Source organism: Pieris rapae, chromosome 9 (assembly GCF_905147795.1).
Source record: "Pieris rapae chromosome 9, ilPieRapa1.1, whole genome shotgun sequence".
NCBI classification, from domain to species: Eukaryota; Metazoa; Arthropoda; class Insecta; order Lepidoptera; family Pieridae; genus Pieris; species Pieris rapae.
The window spans coordinates 7,688,374-7,705,990 of NC_059517.1; the positions used below are offsets into that span (position 1 = coordinate 7,688,374).

The window sequence follows — 17,617 nt, forward strand, 5'->3', positions numbered from 1 at the left end:
CACGACGTAACAATAGTATCCGGTTCAGATCACCACAAGCTAATGAGTTTTTAATTAAATTAAAAATTAAGTATGGTAAGATTGGGACTTCTATATATCAAAGTCAAAGTCAAAATAACTTTAGGTAGTACACTTATGAACGTCAGAAAAGAAGATAATTGTAAAATAACTACCAGTTCGCAAGTCAAGGGCGTATAGCAGGCAAGAAGAACTGGCAAGAAATTTTCCTCCACTCTTTTTCTTCGCTAAGATGTGATTGCAAATTGTTTGAACTGGAGCAAATCAATCCCAAGGATTAGGATCATTTAAATATTCGTCATATTTATAAAAATCTTTATTGATTAATTTACGTTGAGCGCTTTTTTCTAAAAAAAAAAATGTATGGTTAACTTTTTCAGTTGGTAATGCACGTATTAATCCACAGATTGCAGACATAATAAGATGGGTGGCTGATGAGAAGGAGGCCCGTGGCTACTTGCAGGCGTTGGCAACGAAAATGACGGAGGAGTTAGACTATTTGAAGCATGGTAATTTTTTTAAAACTTTTAAGAGGCTTTCGATTACATACAATAATATTGAATAATATATGAAGATCGGAAATATTTTCATGGGAATGCTAGAAATATCAATTTCCGATAGGTGCATGGTGGTGTCTTTATTATTTCGAGTATTCATTTCAAGTTCAGTTATAGATAGATTAGATAACTAACCTAACCGACCTGCCACTTACCATAAATTTAGTATCATGCACGATACAAATATTTAAAAACCAACGCCATTTATTCAAACAAAAACGCGATAGAAAAAATGATGAGAGTAATTTTTTTGATACGCGTGCACCCCGTCACAAAAACCGACACCTGAAGTTAGCTATAGTCAAAATTTTAGTTTTTTTTTTATTGTTAGTGTCGTTTCTACAAGCTTTTTGGAAAGATTTTTATCTCGTAACGCCAAAGAAGTATAATTTTTGACGCGTGGACATAAGTACACTGTTTTTATATTTCTTTTCTAATTAACACATTATCATAAAAATCACTCGTTATCATAAAATTGTGTAATATAATAATGATACATGACATAAATGTAAATGAATAAAGACTTATTATTATTATTATTATATTATTATCATAATTTATTGGTTTAAGTTAATCACTTTTTTTATTAAAGTTAATCACTTATTGGTTAAAATTAATGATTGTGTTCTGTCTCAGCATCGGCAACCCGAACATCCGGTCCCGTGTCACCTGGTGGGGTTTCTTCCGGACCCGGTGCCGGTTCCGGATGGAGAAATAGGCGGTCGCAGAAAGTTGATAAGATGGAGATACTTACATTGCAATCGTCGCTCCACTCAGAGATTCAGGCCAAACAGTTGGTTGGTGAGGAATTGAGTCGCACGCGAGCTGAATTGCTTGCTAGTCAGAGGTATGTCTTCTTAATTAACATTATCTGGAATAAACTTTTATTTGTTTAATAAACCGACTTCAAATGGAGGTTACAACTGTATCTATTTAGGCTTCCAAGCATGTATCCCCGTATTAACTACGTACACGTACGTATTAATATTACGTAAGTACTATAGAGGAAGGGGGGGGCGGTCTTTGATTGTCTTCTTTTGTGTTTACGTCATCTAAATCAGGTAAATTGTAATTAGGGACCAGTGCATTCCAAATGAATTGAGTAATTTAAGTGATATTATGTCGTACGTATACAAATATATAATAAGATACGACTTGATTTTTTTACATTTATAATATTAAATAAGTAAATTATGTATAAAACTCGGTTTCATTATCTAGAATTACTCCTTTTATTATTCAGAATATCTGTTTACTATCAGATTCTAATCATTCACTCGGGTTAATGTAATTGGAAGACTTATAAAAAATATATTGAGAATAATACTAAATATACTGTTATAACTACTACAAATACTTATAGTACGTGTATGTTTTCCAGGGAATTAATGGAGACTCGTCAGCGTTTAGACTCGGTTGCGCACGACATGAAACGCAAAGAGCAGCACATCCGGGACATGCAAGCCAAGCTGGATGCGCCGGCGCACCCACATAACTCCTGTGAGTATATACACGATATACGTAATATTTACGTATGTATACGTTACACACGCACTGGATGCGACCCTTGGTGTAGAAAATTAGTTTATTAGGTTTGTTTGAAAGGAATTTGCGGAGTTTGGATAAGGCCAAGGAACATCTTTATACCCATAAGGTTTTTGGGGTAGGATGGGTTCTTATAGGATGAGAATTTCAGATGGCCCTGATGCTGAAGTTACTATTGTCTTTAAGAGATAAATTACGTATGAAAACATCTTGTTTTAGAAACAAAGGATAATATATATATGTATATATATTCTGTCTTAAATATATAACTTTACCTTTGTTTTTTATTTTGAAATTTTACCGTTTAATTTTGGTTTAAATAATTCCCGGTATAGTTTTTTTATTAAGTTAATATTAATATAATATTGTTTTTTTAATGTATGGTACATGTTTTAATTAGATATACGTCAATATAAGTATTTATTTTTCAGCACTGTGTATAATATTTATTTAGTGCACCATTTATTTTTGTTTTCGTTACATGTTACCGCACTATCCCACCCAATACACAAACGAAACGTGATTTTTACCGGGAACAAATCCAAATCTCAAAATGGAATGTTGGAATCCACAAAGTCAAACGTCGACCGCGACGAAAAAAACGAAAATAAATTGTCCTTGACATTTTATGGACTCTATGGTACGGTGTTTGTGAACATTCGAAATTGGATCTGTGATTTCGCGCGCTGTGCCATTTTGTGATTCGAAATTCAAAATTGGGGCCAAATGCATTTGTGTATGTAATTACGCGTGATGACGTGTTTTATTTTATTCCTTTTAATTGTTGCATTTACCGCCATTTATGGCAATCAACGGGTTCAATATGTATTGCGTTGCATTTTTAACACTTTTACTGTATTATTTTTTATCTGCATTGTGCTTCTAATGACAGTTCGAGCGTGGTTTAGGCCTTACTTGCCATTGGTTTTGGGCATTACGTCATGCTTGTGGGGCGTAGCCATATTTGTTTATCACGAGATATATGTTGATGTTATGGATATTTTCAATTCATCAAGTTAAGTTGACGATTTGGTTTTGCTAAGTGTACGAATTATCGTATTATATATTAATAAGATAGCTGACTTATAAATTAAACAATGTTACCCCAACGGATATGTAATCTTTAAACGGACGTATAATAAGTTGACACAAATATATCTTTGTATAAAAGATTGTATAGTATTGTGTTAATAGGCTGAAGGCCAGTTTACGTCAAAAATATTCTAGTCTTGAAACCAATTTGATCTTATTGCTATTACCAAAGAACCACACGAACTAGTCATTTTTCTTAAACTTTTTTTATATTTAAAACCTCTTTTCAATTTTCTCTTTTTCCTAACTAAACTATTCTCTTGGCGCGCATTAAAATCGGAAAAACGTTATATATATAAATTATTGATTGTGACTGCATAATCATCTTTATTTCTTAACAACGGAGTACATTAAAAGTCGCCAATTTATTATTTGGTGATTGAAGATATTTAAATCCGAATTTTACAATCATATCCCCACCGCAGGTTAAACAAAAAATATGTTGAAAAGGGGAGTTTTTTTTGTCTACACAATGCAGATCGCGTTTAGTTTAGTTACTTTTAGTTTGTTTTAGAATCTCATTTCATGTATTAATTCTCTATCGTGTCATCTGCTGACATTTTTTGTTGTCGACTAATTAAATAGAACTTTCATACGGCATAATTTTGCTAAAATATTTTAAAATGTTTTAATACCAATGCAAACGATGTCAGTTTATTCAGTGTGTGAAGTTATGATTTTAACTCAATAGGTCAGTAGATGACATGAATTATTTTTAAGTACGGCATTTTATTCAAAAACCTACGCACTCATAATTATACTAATAACACATTACATTAGCCTTCTTATGTTTAAAGGTAGGATTTTTTTTATGTTACTTCCCTTTAAGATAATTTGGTTTACACCGTAAACTTTTTTGTAGAAATGGTATTATGAGTGCGAAAGTTTTATTTATCGTTTTTTTTATTTCTAAACTAATATTTACTTTTGTTTGAAGCATTACAGCGCATTTATTTCTTTTAGTTAATTAACAGCGTCAAATGTGTAACGTTGGCGCGCTTTTGTATGACAGTTGCGTTCGGATTTATGACACTTTAATTTTTGTTTTCTTTGCTTGGTTCCTTGTCAAAGTCTAAGTATAAAGCATCGCTATTAGCGAACTTGTATATATGCGGATTTCTTTTTCTTGCAGTTGAATTCTATAGTCTATTATCACGACTTAAGTTATATCCATTCTACGAAAGACTAGGCGGTATGGTCGAAAGACTATAGCCTGCGCCATGGGCGAAAAAAAAACTTAAGTTATACCCCTAAATACGGTCCTAATACTATCTATAGGTGCTAATATATAACTAATTTCTGTGGTCACGAATCGGAGCGCAGTGTTTTCGTACAGTGTGCCTTGTACTTGTAGAAATGTGCGATATGTACATAAGTTATACGATATTAAAGCTGTTTTATTATCCTGTTATTTATTTTTTTATTACCTTTACAAAGATCGACTTAATCGTCCATAATAAAAATTGCATAATATAATTTCGCAAGCAGCCAGGCAGGGATCGACAAAATCATATTGGAGCGGAAAAGAAGAGAATGGTGCGTTTAACTCTTAGTCTTACAGCTGTAGAATTTAGTATGTGATCGTTTTATTTGTTTTGTCCCATACAGTATCTGTTGTTATTAATTATCTTACTTGACCGGTTTATTTTGGCTGTCTTTATGTAAATAATTAAATTATAAAGAAATATTGTAAGAGCTTTTTGACATCGTGAAAAAGCCTGTTCATAATGGTGATATGAAATTACAGCAGATATTGTTTTTTTATGAATTTCCATTTTGTGCCGTGTTTAAACAATAACATAGCGTAGTCCTATCGTTTCATTGTAAGTACGAGCAAGTGTCAAGGAAAAATTACTTTGAGGGTTATGTCACTGTTTTAAAAGTCGAGTTATTCTATGAAAACTACCTTAATTACAATGTTTTCATTAAGAATGTAACTTGTATATGGTTTTGTTCATAAACTCGCTGTGAGCGTTAATTATTGCAAATATTATCAAAGGCACACGAACAATAATTATTTAAGTATAAAACAAAAGCTAGTTAATGCTCACAGTTCAATTTATGAAATAGAGACGTTTAGAGTTAGTTAGTTTTATTTAGTTAAGTATATTTTTGTTATACGAATTTTGCATCGATTTTAAAACAGTGATGTTGATTTTTCGGCCATTTTTGTGGAAACGATTATTTTAAAATGCTTCGCTTTTGCTTGAGCTTGCGGTTTTATGAATGTGACAGATACCCTCTTTCTGAATTTGGCTACCCTCGTTTTCACGTCCGTTCATATTACCAGATAACGCATAAAGCGTCATGGTTTTATTCTCTTTAACACTTGTTTGTATCATAGGCATTGACTAATCTGTTTTTATTGTCAACTACCCTCGTTTTGTATACGTCCTGTAATAGAAATCAGTACTTATATTTTTATGGCATTATGTCACGCAAATAGATGTTTAATGTTTCGACATACATAATACAGTTTTTTCTGACGTCACTCTATCAATATTAATAAATTGAAGTTTATAATAAGTTTGATTTCAAAATTTATACTAAGTACTGGTTTGCTTGTAAGTTAGTTGTACAAACTGTACAGCGTCCATTGTAAGCGTCCAAAATGCATGTCATTGCCCCAAGGTGTCCACTAAAACATGTCATGTACAGTCGAGTAATTAAGTGAATTTATCAAATTATAGAAATAATTATGGTTTCTTCTGTTTTACCAGAAGAGCTTGGTTACGTTATCCATTTAGTAATGGGATAGTGTATATTTATTTCACTTTAGCACTCGACTATACCTAAAACATAGAAATGTGTTTTTCGATTCACGGTTGAGGTTGGGATTTGGTTTATGTTTTACCCTCTATTGTGTTAATTATATAATTTTTACCAATTCTATAATACAGCGTGAACAAGTATCCTAAGATGCTATACATAAGTCAGAGTCAGGTTGGAGTATTTATTTCATATAAATAATATGTTATTATTTGTAACAGGAATTTTGAATAACGTAATACTATAGTCGACGCATTGTGAATGAACTGAGGCTTCTGGTCATATCTATCCGTTTGTCTCGCTCGCACTCATGAGGGTCATAACAAAAAATATTATCTATACTGATATTATAAAGAGGAAAGGTTTGATTTTTTGTTTGTTTGTTTGTTTGTATGAATTGAATAGGCTCCGAAACTACTTGGCAGATTTGAAAAATTCTTTCACTGTTGGAAAGCTACATCATTCCTGAGTGACATAAGCTATATTTCATTTTCAAAAAAAATAGGCATCCTTACTAAAATTACGATAACATTAACATTTGTTTTTTATTTGATACAATTCTAACAGATGGCGCCGAGTTAAAGGTAGTTTAGTTTAGGTCCGTGTCGTGGTACCAACGTTTCACATAAGTTCTCCTACGGTTTCCCTTGATTAATTTACTACTATGTAATTACTTAGCCACAGCAACGCTTGGCCGAGTCTGCTAGTATTTCTAGAAAATAACATCCCTAACTCGTAACGACCAATCAGGACTCAGAGTGCGTACGCATGTAGCTATGTACCGATAACGGGCTGTGCGTACAATGCAACGTGCAACTTGCGTGCACATTCTTCATGTCAGTGAGATTTATTTACCCGACGACTTAGTTTAAAATACGTCGACTTTCATGGTTATGTTTACTACGGAGTAATTATGATTCAGATTCTCTGTGTAAACCTAGGAAAAATTCACGAAGTTTATTTAAAAAAAAGATAATGATGGCGTTAGAATGTTTCTGACTGGTAGCACTAGGATACTTGTATGTATAAATGACTGGGTTTAAACTAATTCAAATTTTTCAGTCTTGGACCGACCGCCATCTCAAATGAGTTACCTCGAACAATTCTTGAAGGATGCGCCGCCGGAGAGGCATTACGACAATGTTAGCACTATCAACAGTGAACAGAAGGTATGTTTATAATGTATTAGTAATTATATTAGATAGTGTTAACAATATCAAGTTAGAGCATCGTTTCTGAAGCAAGGGGTTGCAGTCTGTTAAAATTATAAATATAATCTACATAATGGTATAGAAGATTCGTTAAATAATGCATTAAGTACGTATGATTATAATTTTACAGTGACGGAGTTGCAAGACTGCTTTACTTAACTTTTTGGCTTTTTCCTGGTTTGTGACGTGAAAATCCTTGAGAATCGATGAGTTAGAGTAATAATAGTACAATATATTCTTGAACATCATTGAATATTAACTAAATACGAAAAGCTACTAGTTTGAATAGGTTATTGAATTTTTATAGCGTTCTTATATTATTTTTATAGTTTAGCTATATAAGAGTTTGTTTCATTAGAAGTAGAATTCACAGTTGTTCGTAAGCTAATGCACAAATAATTTTACTAATTAAATCATAACTTCAATCATGATACTAGTTAAAATAGTAATCGCAAATGTATACGAAATTTTTTTTAATTGCCTGCTATAACATAACACTTTATTATTAAAAAAATATATTTAAAAAAATTAGTAACTACTATACATATTTTGTCCTTTTTTGTATCATTTTGAAAAGAATTAAATATGACAATTACTTATACTACATAAATATAATATTTTTAGTCTTATAGTTTTTTAGTTTTGAGCAGTGTTAGCCTAGAATGCGACTTTTGTCTTTGAGGTCGTACGATCCCTGGCTGTGCACCAATCAATATATATTATATAATAATATATGTGTGCGCATTTAACATTCGCTCAAAAAGTGAAGGAAAACATCGTGAGGAAACCGGCTTGCATTACACCCAAAAAAGTCGGCGGCGTGTGTCTAGTACAGGAGAAGGAGAAGTTATACTCTATATCTATTATAGCGAGTTTGGGAAAAATTATTCGGGTAAATTTTTACAATGGGGGGCACACCGTTACCTATAGTCAACATTTTTGTTTTTACTATCGTTAGTGTCGTTTTTTCTACAAACGTAGAATAAGGGGAAAGACATAAATTTAGATTTTTTTTTATCTTGTTACGCCAAAGACGTATAACATCTATCGCGTGTTTATAAGTACACATACGTTTTTCACATTGCGATTACTTAGTTTGTTGTGACTAATAGTGCTTAATTTATGTTGCCTTACACATTCGCTTTACGCAGATCTCGCCGGGCTATCGTTACAGAAATGTGCAGCATTGTTGTAACGCAAAGGTGAGATTATTCTTTTGTTTCGCTTGCTACTGTCATTAAATAACTGCATGTCCGTAACTCATTTGATATCTTTGTCGATTTCGTAAAATTTCTTCTGTTGTGTTAATTTATGTCTTATGAAGGGTTAATTCTATAAATGTCATGTTTGTTTGTTATAATTATAAGGATAAGAATTTGACGCTAAGTATGAGTGACGTATCTCAAATCTATATACGTTTTTGACAAACGGAAGTGATACTTAGCGATTTTGAAATTTATTCGAACAATTAGTCATTCTTCTTTTCTAATTAAAACGTATAAATTTTTCAATAGGATGTCCACTATTGCATGATATTAGGTTTCTTATAGAAATGTAATGTGTGCCACAAAAGGGCTAATAATAATTTAATAATAGATAATGTATGGATCGCAACAGTCTACGGCGCTTAGTGGGTCTGCCGAGTCACAAGATGAGATGGAACAACGTGCAGTTTCGCCTATATCCTGCAAGAGTTCGCCCAGTGAAATGTCCACTGTAAGTTTGATATATATTAGCTCGGTATAAGATAATATGGTAAAGAAAACACTTTTTACCGTATTGAAACTATGTATTCTTAAACTTTATTTTTTCCAGATCCAGTCTCATTATTGATGATTTATTACCAATAAATATTACTTTGGTCCAAATGAATTACAACTCCACTAGTAAATTTTTTAATTAAAGTCATCTTAATATAATTCGGTCTAATAAAGTGTAGCAGTATTCGTTACAGGATCCGACTGTAGCGCCACCTATGACGGGCAAACAAAAACTACACCAGTTCCTAGTAAGGACATTCAGTAGCCCCACAAAATGCAATCACTGCACTTCGCTTATGGTAAGTTCATTTCTAATTAAATAAATGCCGATCGCGTTCGTGGCAAATTTGGTTTATTTTTGGTGATGTAAAAGGAAATGTTTGGCTTGAGGACAGATTTATAATATGCATAAGATTTATAATAATATAGAGAAGGACAGATTTATACTAATACAGGTTACGCGACTGATCAGTAGAGTAGAACCTGCTATGGTACCCAGCGTGTTGATAGATGCTGGTGTCGATTTAAGGCGGAAACACATTATTAAAATGATCCGAACTCGACGCGTGTTGAGTCCTATCAAACTATTTTCGATGGCCAGAATTACACTTTGATCATATACCAGTATAAAACGTTTACTGCACAAGACGTTATGCGACAGAATTTCCATCTAAAGTTCTAATATGTAACTGCTAAAATCTACATCAACCAATAGCGTGTATTTTCGAACGATCTCCCTTTCTCACTCTCTCTCAATTGGTCTCAATCGCTCTCTCCCTTTTCTTCGACAAAAACGCTGCATATCTTTGTGACGTGCCGTAAAATTTTACCCTCATGCGCCTAAAGACGTTTCACTTCAAAAATTAAATATTTTTATAGATCGGTGTCACCCGCCAAGGAGTGGTTTGTGAGCGTTGCGGCGTAGCTGTCCACACCGCTTGCTGTGCGTTGGTTGCGCCTAGGTGTCCCCTCCCCGCTGAGAGATGTCGCCGTCCATTGGGCATTGACCCCGCGAGGGGGCAAGGGACCGCGTATGAGGGATATGTCAAGGTAATATTAGCTTTTATTATCACAAATTTATTAGAAAATATATATTATTTGACTGGACAGTTTTGCGGTGAAACACTTAGTCAATGTACAAAAGCGAAGCGATATTTTTATAATGATGTATTCGTGCTGTTAAAAATTATTGTATTGACATCTTAAGATTTGTAGACAAATATTTTTATGCTCAAAGAAGTATTACATACGCCTGTACATAAGTACACACGCATTTTTATATATAGTATTGTGAAAATTGATATTTTTTTATTATTTATTAATGTGATTGCAGGTACCGAAGCCGGGTGGTGTAAAAAAGGGATGGATGCGGCAGTTTGTCGTTGTTTGTGATTTCAAGTTGTTCCTGTATGATATATCTCAGGATAGGTGAGTCAAAAGAAATTCGCGAATGATTTGCTGATATTTTTTATAAAGCAAAAATAATATATTTAGACGTATTTTAAGTCTATATAATGAGTACACGAGATTGATTTCTTCATATTATCTCCTAAGGCGTCTTTTAGGAGGAGATACAAATAATGTTTGTATATTTTGTAATTCTTTTTGTTATATATTTAATTGAAACATTATCTTTAGATAATAAAAAACAACGAGTTTTAATAATACTACGAATATTTGATTGATTCTTAGTTTATATTGACTTAAAAACTACTCGGTTTTAAACAGAAAACATCATGTTCATTTGTTTTTAGAAACGCGTTACCATCTGTATGTGTGAGCCAAGTGCTGGATATGAGAGATCCGGAATTTAGTGTGACGTCAGTGAAGGACTCTGACGTCATACATGCGAGTAAACGGGATATACCCTGTATATTCAGGGTAAGTACTACGTCACCCACGTCACTGAGTAGTTATTAGGTTTTTTTTAATTTCTGTTTTCCCAGAAGGATGATCCAAGATAGAAGTTACGCGTTATAAATCAAGTTTGACAGCACCGTGTTTCTAACTTAAATTAAAACTTTTCTATATCTTGTTGCAATTTTTTTCGGTTTTAATAAGGCAATAAATATCTTACCTGTTAATAACAACAGCCGAAATATAAAAGTCCATATTAATGAAAAAAAATACAGTATGCTGTTATAATATAATAATACGTATGAAAAACTATGCAAATTTTATGAAACTAATATAAAATAAAATCTTCAATTATAACATGGAACTACTAATATTAATCATTTATAATTCATTTAATTTTTGTTTAATTATATTTTCATATAATAGAGTACTTTAGAGAGAACCGTGTCTCAGGATTTTACGGCTTATTGCTACTGAAGTGATGTCGCAGTAAAGTAGTTAAATTAGAGAGTTAATTGAATCTCTAGACAGTTAATTACAGATGGATATTCAATCAAATCGCTTTTTTTTTTAAATTGAAATAAAGCAGGGTCGAAAACGTTTAACTATCCGAAAGCCAGCGAGTTGATTAATAGTGTAAAACAAGATGGCAGTCAACAGCTGATAACTTTTAGAGGTTTTCCTTCAAATTGTGGTCTTTGGTAAAATTGTAAACATGTTGTCGAGTCCGCCATGATTATTTCGGTGTGATCTTCAAGATCAGAGAGCTTGGAAATTCCGTGTTTTATTTTATGGTAAATCGTTAGGTTAGGTTAGTTATGCCAAGGAACGTTTAGGAAACTCGTCTAACATTTCGTTCAGTCACTTGTCTGACGGAAGTTTAGTGATTGGATTGAATATCGATCTTTAATAGACTGTCTAGCGATTCAATTAACTCCATGAGTCAACTACTTTACTGCGACATTTATAAGGCTACAGCTATTTTCATCACAAAACTATATTTTATTATAGTTTCTAAGCGCGTCCATAAGAAACAAGTGTGCAATATACCTATATCGTTATTGTAGATATCAACGTCCCAATTGGAAGGCGGCAAGCGATACCATACATTGATGTTGGCGGAATCTGAATCGGAGAAGACTAAATGGGTGGTCGCACTCAGCGAGTTGCACAGAATACTCAAACGTAACAACTTGCCTGATAAATGTGTAAGTATTTATGCCCGTTATTTATTTATTTATTTAACAAATACATTTTGATTTAAAAGGTTTACTAAACCTTGGTTGGAATTAGTAGACGGTGATGTCAGCTAAATAATAGTCATTAAAGTTAATTCAATATATTGTTCGTGATATTGAAATATTTGTTATTTTTGTATGTCATTTGAGCAAGTAAATATATAGATTTGTCTTTTATATTGCACTCAAATGGGTTAAATTTGTCCCTTTTTTGATGGAGAATTCGTTTAGTTGCAGCACTAATGAAATGTCAGAATTTTACATAATTAAGTAGAGTCTAGGTCGCACTGTCTGTATGAGATTTCTAGGAATTCGTTTGTAATGATAATTAAACACAAATCGCTTCATTCGAATTAGGCGTTACATCCATGGCCACATAGATTTTGTCCTGAAGTATGCTTTTAATTCAATCAAATCAAAATTCATTTATTCAATTTAGATGCGTCTTAGGGCATGCTTATGAATGTCAAAAACGTTTACAAAATTCAAGATGTAACGTCGTTATAGCCAAAGTACTACCACTGTAATATATAATTATTTTCAACCAGGTATACAGCGCAGGGATAATAGTGGATTCGTCATCTTGGGCGGGCGTTCGAAGCGTGCAATGTGCGTGCATTGTCGAACGGAGTCGTTTATGTTTGGGCGGAGATTTTGGTCTCGCTTTATTGGACCTCGAGCGGGGAGAAATTGTGCCGCGAAGATCGCACGCGCCTGTCGCGAAGTTGCATTATGTGCCAGCCGAACATTTATTAGGTAAGCAATTTTGGAAATAAAAGTCAATCACATAATTTACTGATTCCAATTTGCATGTAGTAAGAATTTTTATAATTCTTTACAAAATTTTGTAGCAACAAAATCATATGTTGGTGGAAAATAAATCTTCTCAAAACAAAAATCATTTATTCATATCGGTAACACAATGTACACTTATGAACGCCAAAAAAAGAAATATTCGTTAAATGATTCTAATTTTACATTTACTGTCAGTTCTCAAATCAAGGGCGTAGAACGGAAGACAAGAACTGGCAATAAACTCTCCGCCACTCTTTTTATTTAAAGTTTTTTTTACATAATGTTTGTGGAGCTGCAACCATTACACCATGTTCCATATGACATCTTGAGTAATAAAGATTATTAAATATAAATTTTTCAAACGATTCCATATCTCAAATGTGTCATAAAGCTCTTTTAAACTACGGAACAGCTATAAGTATCATTTATTTATAAATATTTAACAGTGGTGATAGCCGGTCGTGGCAGACACGTACGACTGGTTCCGATACGTGCGTTGGAATGTCCCGAAGCGGAGAGCGTGAAACTCGCAGAGGCTAAGGGCGCGGTGGATGTCGCTGTCGGCGAATTGAATGCCACTGCGCATGGTTTTGCTGTAGTTTGTAAACGACAGGTTAGTAATAACTTGTATAAATAACATACTGATTTGTGCGTGGTTTTTCGAGATAACAACAAAAAATATAAAGTGACGCTACTATGCCATATGAAAAAAGGCCGGCAGCTCACTCGCGAGCCCTCTGGCACTGAGTGTCCATTACCAGCGTTATTACTTAACATCAGATGAGACTATTTCCCTTTTGCCCCGATCAATAAAACAGTTAAGAAGTTGGGTCTTATTTTTAATACTAACATTATTTTTATTACAATAGTAGTAATGTCCCAAAAAAACAATTTGATAAGAATCATAAATCGGTATTTTTTTGTACTGAACAATCTTTTTTTTAAAACAGAGCGATGATAATCTTGCCAAAAGTTACTTAACGTTGTTATGAACAATTCTTATTAAAGATTAATTATATGCATTTTAGAACTCGTGGGTAGTGCTAGTATATGAAATAACTCGCACGGCTGCAAGAAGGTACCGCGTCGCTGAACTGCGAGCGGCCGCGCCCGTACTCAGCGTACAACTTTGTAGGGGACGACTCATTTTGGGATACAGAGGAGGTCTTGTTGCCCATACATTGAGGACTGACTTGGATCGACCAGCTGTTTGTGAGTATATGATTATAGTTCATAGGACCTAGTATTCAACTGTTTATTTGTATGAAAACTTAGTTTCCCAAAAACCGACTTGAGTGCTGTGCTGTCGATATTTTGAGGTACCACTCGGTAATGTTTCAAGTCAAAGTCAAAATAACTTTATTGATATAGGTAAACAAGTACACTTATGAACATCAGAAAAGATGTTAAATTAATTCTAAATTAACATTTACTACGCGCTCGCAAGTCAAGGTCGTAGAGCGAGAAAGAAACACTACGCCACTCTTTTTAATCGCTGAGTTTTGAGTCATACTTGAACTAGAGCAAATCAATCTCAGGGATTAGGATCATTTAATAAAATAGCATGTATTCGAATATGATACTTAATATAGGTACACCACTTCCGACGGAGTGAAGGTTAGTTCGCTACTATTTTCCAATCTTTCTCGGCTATCTCTTTTATTTTGCCTTCCCAGGTTTCTAGTGGGCGTCCTCTCTTTTTTCTTTCCTTTATCATATTATACTTTTTTTTTTGTTATAAGACAAGGTATTATTGAGTAAATAGAATTCATGTATACATAACAAAAACCTTTTATATTTACAGCGCTAGTTCACCCAGAAAATCAAGTGAGCGTATTCCTGACTCATTCGGGCGCAAGACCACTTTGCGCTAGACCAGCTGGAACAGACTGGTTGTTAGTCTTCAGTGCTTTGGCCTTGTACGTGGATCGAGTGGGGATGAGGGCGAGAGATGCTGAGATAATGTATACAGCACATCCACAATATCATGGTATATATATCTTATTTATAGAATACATTTGATTTACCAAGTTTGGCGTCTTTATATGGAATGAAATGTCACAGTGTATGGACAAAAATGCTAAAGTATATCTATGAAATCAATCTCCTCTTGCAGTGACAAACTGCATTTAAAATGGTTTGCTCTTGATACTAGATTCGAGTATACGGGACTTAGAAATTGACGTTAACTGAGTGACGTGACATAGAATTTGCACTGTATTTATTGCACATTTTAGCAAGCTATTGACATATATAATAATACTATGAAATCGTTCTAAAGTTCATATTAATTTGTTTAAAATAAGAATTTGTATTTCCTTTTTTCCTGTAAAAATCAGATAAACTAAACAAATTCTGTTTCATTATTTTAAATACTGCCTTTAGTAGTAGTAGTATAATAAAAATCGGTTTTTATTATAATTTTGTATTTCAGCGGTGAACGACACACATCTACTGATATTCACCACCTCGCATATTGACGTGTATGACGTCGAAACTGGAGATTGGGTGCAAACGATCAATATACGTAAGTGTATTGCTTTTATATTGATTGTTTACCAGAACAGTAGACACTAGAACAAACCAGGAGATAAATCCGATTAAGTTCATAATTTTGGTTATAAATATATTTTGTTTTAGTTTATTAAAACGTATCAAACATTCGCTTAGCGGTTTTTGGCTGAGATAGCTATCGTTAGCTATTCTGTGTTTAATTTTGAAGTGAAAGTTTAGCGCATGAGAGTAAAGATTTTACGGATGAAACACAAAAATCATAATAATATTAGCGTCACGAAGATATGCAGCGTTTTTGTCGAAGAAAAGGGAGAGTGCGATTGAGACCAATCGAGAGAGAGGGGGAAAGGGCGAACGTAGCATGAGGCAAATCGTCATGGACCGAGAGTAGGAAGCAAGTGAGAGTATAGTACCTGGAGTGAGAGAGAGTACATTCAGAGAGAGAGTGAGGGACATAACACATCTGTCGCATAAAGTCTTGTGCAGTAAACGCAGATTTTTTATTGAAGTGAAACTTCTTTAGAATCGTTGTGATTTCAAACCGGATGCAACGAAAAAGCGACAGTAAAAAGAGACAGAAACATTAATTCATATGATTTAACGTGGGAGAAAATGAGATAGATAAACTTCTTTCGAATCGTCGTGATTTCAAACCGGATGCAGCGGTAAAGAGAGACAGAAACATCAATTCATCATATGATTTAACGTGGGAGAAAATGAGATAGGAGGCATTATACAGCCTCTATTTACTGCCGCTTTTTTTTTGATCGAATTTCAAACTTTCGTTGTTTTAGTTTTTGTCAAATTAAAGATTTATATTAAACTTATAAATTAAAATGTATAATTAAAATATACTGTTTTTAAAGAACACACACATTTAGATAGTGGAAAATGATTAATTTATATTTGTTTTTGAAGGTTTCACTTCTACCATGTGTGAATTGCACAAATGTTTTTTTTTATTTACTTATATTATTTTTAGTAATAATTGATTTACAAAGAAATTTCACTTCCGTCATGTATGAAAATAATCGCATAAAGGGCGGTTTTACTTACATTAATAAATATGTTTCAGCTAACGCAAGGCCCTTAGATGAAGGCGGATGGGTTTGTGCTGCAGGAGGAAGCGGAGGCAACGGGTTCCCATTCTCTACGGATACCACGCCGTATCTCGTCTATCTACGACCGCTCGTTACTCGTAAGTTAAATAATTACTTTTATATAGTTTATACAGTCTATTACATAGGTAAAACTAAAAATGTTATCTTAAAATCAAAAGCTTTTGCACATTTCAATTTTAAAGTAAAAAAATATTCTTTTTCGTTTTTCAACAAAACCCGTTAATATTATATATTCAAAAATCATTTACTCATGTAGGTAACATAATGTACACAAAAGAAAATATACATTAAATGCTTCTAATTTTACATTGGCAGTAAATGTAAAATTAGATCTCAAATCAAGGGCGTAGAACGGAAGAGAACAACAGTTGCTGGCAATTCCAAAACTCTCCGTCACCCTTTTTAATCGCCAAGTTTTTTTCTTTTACAAGTTTTATATAAACAGAATAGCTAACTAACGATTAACTATGACAATTGTACATCTATTTTTATATATACATAATTAGTAACAATAAAAAATAAATTGTATAAGTTTAATTTAATTTTTTTAAATTATATTTCAGAGGGTCCCCTTAATCTTGAAACGGCTACATATGGCAGTAACAAGCGACGGTATTCCGTGAGGGAACAATCTCACCAAGCGATTGAAGCTCATAATAGATTGTAAGTTTATTTATCTTATATATATAAAATTCTCGTGTCGCGGTGTTTGTGGTTAAACTCCTCCGAAACGGCTTGAGCGATTCTCATGAAATTTTGTGTGCATATTGGGTATGTATCTATTTTTCATACCCCTAAATGTTAAGTCCACCCCTCAATATATTTTTTAATTTTTTTATCAACTGTATCAACAGCATTAAAAATACATACTACCCTAAATTTTCAACCCTCTACGATCAACCCCTATTTTTATTATAAATGATATACATGGTAAAACGACGTTTGCCAGGTCGGCTACTATAATTATATGATGCATTGTATGTTGACCCTTCGTTGACATCTTCTTGAGACAATATTTTTCCTTTGGCTCACCAGATATCTAAGTTGCAATAGTGGTAATTCATTCTTACAGTACTGTTGTAGCTGGCTAACAACTACCTAGCTATTGCGGTTAAACAAGAATGAGGCATTCATTAATAT

At 33.3% G+C, this 17,617-nt stretch overlaps 1 protein-coding gene across 7 annotated transcripts in view; it reads left to right on the plus strand.

Moving 5' to 3' along the window:
• Nucleotides 1-17,617, plus strand: part of LOC111000028 (serine/threonine-protein kinase Genghis Khan) — a 43,478-nt gene that overhangs the window by 18,330 nt on the left and 7,531 nt on the right. For 3 of the 7 annotated variants that reach the window (XM_045629360.1, XM_045629363.1, XM_045629361.1), the window contains exons 24-42: nucleotides 425-527; nucleotides 1,212-1,422; nucleotides 1,957-2,075; nucleotides 4,701-4,748; nucleotides 7,044-7,150; nucleotides 8,344-8,394; nucleotides 8,789-8,908; nucleotides 9,135-9,251; nucleotides 9,832-10,002; nucleotides 10,286-10,380; nucleotides 10,707-10,833; nucleotides 11,877-12,017; nucleotides 12,596-12,803; nucleotides 13,289-13,455; nucleotides 13,871-14,054; nucleotides 14,647-14,832; nucleotides 15,277-15,369; nucleotides 16,432-16,554; nucleotides 17,041-17,140. In XM_045629360.1, the coding sequence (XP_045485316.1) occupies nucleotides 425-527; nucleotides 1,212-1,422; nucleotides 1,957-2,075; nucleotides 4,701-4,748; nucleotides 7,044-7,150; nucleotides 8,344-8,394; nucleotides 8,789-8,908; nucleotides 9,135-9,251; nucleotides 9,832-10,002; nucleotides 10,286-10,380; nucleotides 10,707-10,833; nucleotides 11,877-12,017; nucleotides 12,596-12,803; nucleotides 13,289-13,455; nucleotides 13,871-14,054; nucleotides 14,647-14,832; nucleotides 15,277-15,369; nucleotides 16,432-16,554; nucleotides 17,041-17,140 (2,471 nt within the window). The remainder of the gene's footprint in view (nucleotides 1-424; nucleotides 528-1,211; nucleotides 1,423-1,956; nucleotides 2,076-4,700; nucleotides 4,749-7,043; nucleotides 7,151-8,343; nucleotides 8,395-8,788; nucleotides 8,909-9,134; nucleotides 9,252-9,831; nucleotides 10,003-10,285; nucleotides 10,381-10,706; nucleotides 10,834-11,876; nucleotides 12,018-12,595; nucleotides 12,804-13,288; nucleotides 13,456-13,870; nucleotides 14,055-14,646; nucleotides 14,833-15,276; nucleotides 15,370-16,431; nucleotides 16,555-17,040; nucleotides 17,141-17,617) is intronic. The other 4 variants (XM_045629362.1, XM_045629365.1, XM_045629366.1 and 1 more) reach the window with 4 other exon arrangements.